The sequence below is a fragment of the Balaenoptera borealis genome, assembly GCF_965194805.1.
Source record: "Balaenoptera borealis genome assembly, chromosome: 2".
Lineage (NCBI taxonomy): Eukaryota > Metazoa > Chordata > Mammalia > Artiodactyla > Balaenopteridae > Balaenoptera > Balaenoptera borealis.
In genome coordinates, this window is record NC_138867.1 from 96,692,121 (window position 1) to 96,695,845 (window position 3,725).

Here is a 3,725-nt window from a genome sequence, read left to right on the forward strand (position 1 = left end):
CTGACCTCAGGTGGAAGGGTTTCCTCATTGGAATGGAGATAACAGTTCCAAGCAGAAAAGCGAAGACCATTTTATGGCTGCGACGGAAAAATTCTCTTCATTCTGAAAAAAACTGAAGGAGTCTAAAGACGGCATACCCTCAGATAAATCATCGGCCAGCAGCAGGATCTTTAATCACCTCTCCTCCCTCTTCCCCAGCACCTCCTGAGTATTTGCAACGCCATTCTCATTTCACTCGAGTGCCTGCTCGCAGACTGGGAACTCGGCTCACAGGACGCGGAACTCTCCCAGAAGTATCAGATAAATAGCAAACAGATGCCGAGGATGCCAAAGACCTCGCCGACTAGGGCACCGCCTGGGAGATGAATTCCAGCCGGCGGTTTCCTAGTGGAAAAGGCTGGCCACCGGACTGTATTATTCTCTGTGCTTGAAACCAGTAGGTTTCGAAAGCAGGGCGTCCTCTTTCCCCGGGCAGGGGTGCGGAGAGCCAGACGCTGCCCCAGGACTGGAAACCCCATCCCTGGCAGTTGCGGATCTAAGAGGCGGCTTCCTGCCGTGCCCCTTCCCAAGGTAAAGCGGCCCTCCACTCTCCTTCACCTGGAGACGCAGACGCCACGCTCTCCGGTTTTTTGTCGTCCCGTCTTCCAGCTCCACTTCCCAAGCTCGGAAAAGGCTCCGGGACACCCCTGACCTTGTTCCCAGCCTCACACTTGTTGCCTGGGCCACGAGAGGCCCGAGCTTATGCAGGAGGCGAACGTAGGGCCAAAAATTTGGCTCCGGAAGTCATTTCAGACAGCGCGGCTGTACCTAGCAGGTTCATTTCAAAGCATGTGCCCCAAAGTCCCGGTTCGTAAGCCCTCACCCCAGCCCCCAGCGCACGAATCCCTAGGTAGCGGCCGGCAAGTGTGCAGCCCGCAGCTCATCACTACAGTCAAGGAGTTGAGGGTGCTCTGTACCTGTCTCTTTTCCGACAACACCCGAAACCGCACCGGGTCACGCCCAACAAATCCCGTGAATCCAAATACCCCCCGTCGGAGGTGCCCAAATTCGAGTTTGGTCCGACCGTCCCCTCCCTGCGCCTACTCTGGAAGCTCCTCTGCGAGGTCTTTCCCTTCAGACCCAAAGGGGCGCGCGCTCAGTTGCGCCAGGTCCGCCTCTTCCCCAGGCCCTGGAGGGGGCGGGGGTGGGTAGGCAGGGACCTGGATCTGATTAGCTGGGAGGGGAAGCCGAGGTCCCAACAACTCTCTCCTGTCTCCCAGGCTCCTCGACGAGGAGGGAGGGACGGTACAAGAGAGGAAGGGCGGGGGTCCCATCACTGAGCACCCAGGCCGGGGGTCTGAGCCGACGCTGCCGCCGCCGCCGCCAGGCTCTCACCTTACCCCCAGCCCCGGGCTGCGGCCATGGGACCCCCTTCCAGCTCCGGCTTCTACGTGAGCCGCGTGGTAGCCCTGCTGCTGGCCGGGCTGGCTGCCGTGCTCCTGCTGGCGCTGGCCGTACTCGCCGCCCTGTACGGCCACTGCGAGCGCGTCCCGCCGTCGGAGCTTCACGACCGCGGGGGCCCGCACGCCGCGCCCTCCCCGCCAGGCAGGCAGGAGCCGGCGCGGACCCCGAAGCCCGGCCCCACTCTGGAGAAGGAGGTGGCGCCCACCCCGCGCAACTGGCGACCCCCGGGGCCCTGGGACCAGCTGCGCCTGCCGCCCTGGCTCGTGCCGCTGCACTATGAGCTGGAGCTGTGGCCCCGTCTGAGGCCAGAAGAGCTCTCGGCGCCGGCGTTGCGCTTCACTGGCCGCGTGAACATCACCGTGCGCTGCATCGCGGCCACCGCGCGGCTGCTGCTTCACAGCCTCTTCCTGGACTGTGAAAGCGCCGAGGTGCGGGGACCACTGTCCCCGGACGCCGGAGACGCCACCGTGGGCCGCGTGCCGGTGGACGAGGTGTGGTTCGCGTTGGACATGCAGTACATGGTGCTAGAGCTCGGCGAAGCCCTGCAGCCCGGGAGCCGCTATGAACTACAGCTCAGCTTCTCCGGCCCGGTGTACCAGGACACCAGGGAGGGACTCTTCCTCAATCTCTACACGGACCAGGGTGAGCGCAGGTAAGGGCAGGACGGCCCTGGCCTCCTCGGCCCCCGTCCCGCATTCCACGCGCGCAGGCTGCGGGTTCAGGTGCTTAGGTGCGCGTCTCCTGCCCTTTGCAAAGAAACCCACCCCATCTTTCGCGAAGTTTTCTTCTAGAGTCAGAGGGTGAGCGCCTCCTTCCTCCCTTTCCCTCTTCCTTTGGCCAGGTTTCAGCCCCATCCCTGCCCATCCAGTTCGTTTCTATCGTTGCCCCTTTTAAGGTCGCTGCTACCGCAAAAGTTTATTGTCCTCTTCAGAGAACCCCTTTGTTCTCTAACCCAGAATTTACTCAGGGCAACGAGCAAACCCCTAGCTACTCAAAGTTTGGTCCAAAACTTTGAGTAGCTGGTCCGCGGTCCCAACGTAACATCTGGGAGGTTGTTAGAAATGCAGACTCTTAAGCCCCACCCTCGACCAAGGGGATCCGAATATGCGTTTTACCGGAGCTCCTCGGGTGATTCACCCGCGTTAGAGTTGGATAAGCACGGCGCTAGAGCACCGTTGCCGCTCTGCGGTTCCTCCCCAGCGCCTCTCTGCGCTTTTCCTGCCCTGACTCTTTTGCCTGGGCGCTCCGTAACTGCTGCTCTTGCAACAAATAGACCCACGTCGCGGCTGTTCGTTTCACAGTTTTTTTTTCTTTTTGCTAAGGTTCTCCAAAACTTCAGAATCCCCTTTCATTCCTGCCCTCCCACCCCCTGCCCGGGCCCCGCGTGTCGTTTTGCGGGTGAGCAGCGGCATCCCCTCTCCTCCCCGCTCTTTGACCGGCTATGTGCGAGAGTTTCGGGATTCAGGGAAAAAAAAAAAAAAAAGTAAAAGCGATGACAAGGGACCTCCCCTCTGAGTCTGCAGGCTCACATAGTGTACACGTGTTCTCTTTACACTCGTTTGCGATAGTGTCTCCCACACGGAATGCTTCCAGCCCAAGAATTGCCTCTTTCCACGCTCTGGGACCACATTACTGACCCCCGGCAAGCGCCAGGGAAATGTTCTTTTTTCAAACTGGTGAGCTCCTGCTTCTCTCATGCAGTGGTGGAGCCTTTGCGGTTTACACAACTGCATGTGCTTTGCCCTTCATTATTAGAGAAAATGTTCTCAGATGTTCTCTGAGGGAAAGAAACCCACTAAATTACCCCCTAAATCTTCTCCTGCACTATTTTCAAAACTTCAGGGGTTTAAAATAAGTTTAATAAGCTGGCCTAAGTGGAAGCATAATCTGTAACTTTTGTTTTTAAGGACAGTATGCTTGATTTTTCTCTCAAAAATGCATCAACACCTGAGAAACAGTTTTGAAAAGTTTCTCATGAGGATAATGTGTTACTGGACTTATGGGCTCTGGAAACATTTTGAAATAACTGTGTATTGTTAAGGTGCAGGATTTTTCAGAGGGGGAGAAAAGGATGCTTTTTTGCACACCTACCTGACAGTGTTTTCTGCTGTCAGTTAGTAAATCTTCCTCTCTTCACCATCTCTTTCTTCTTCCTGTCTTAATGGGGCTGTGGCCTGGACAAACTGCCCTAGCAAACACGGGAAAGGAAAGTCCCTTTCCATTTTTCTATTGTGCTGCCAACTCTAGTAGTAACTAGAAACCATATTTTGAGAGCTTTCAAA

General features: G+C 57.0%; 1 protein-coding gene across 2 annotated transcripts in view; it reads left to right on the forward strand.

The window, feature by feature from the left end:
• LVRN (laeverin) overlaps positions 1 to 3,725 on the forward strand; it is a 164,618-nt gene that overhangs the window by 83,205 nt on the left and 77,688 nt on the right. The window contains exon 6 of one of the 2 annotated variants that reach the window (XM_082375681.1): positions 11 to 2,095. The exons of the other annotated variant lie outside the window; for it this stretch is intronic. Within the exon in view, the coding sequence (XP_082231807.1) occupies positions 1,401 to 2,095 (695 nt within the window). The 5' untranslated portion in view covers positions 11 to 1,400. The remainder of the gene's footprint in view (positions 1 to 10; positions 2,096 to 3,725) is intronic. 2 annotated transcript variants of the gene reach the window in all.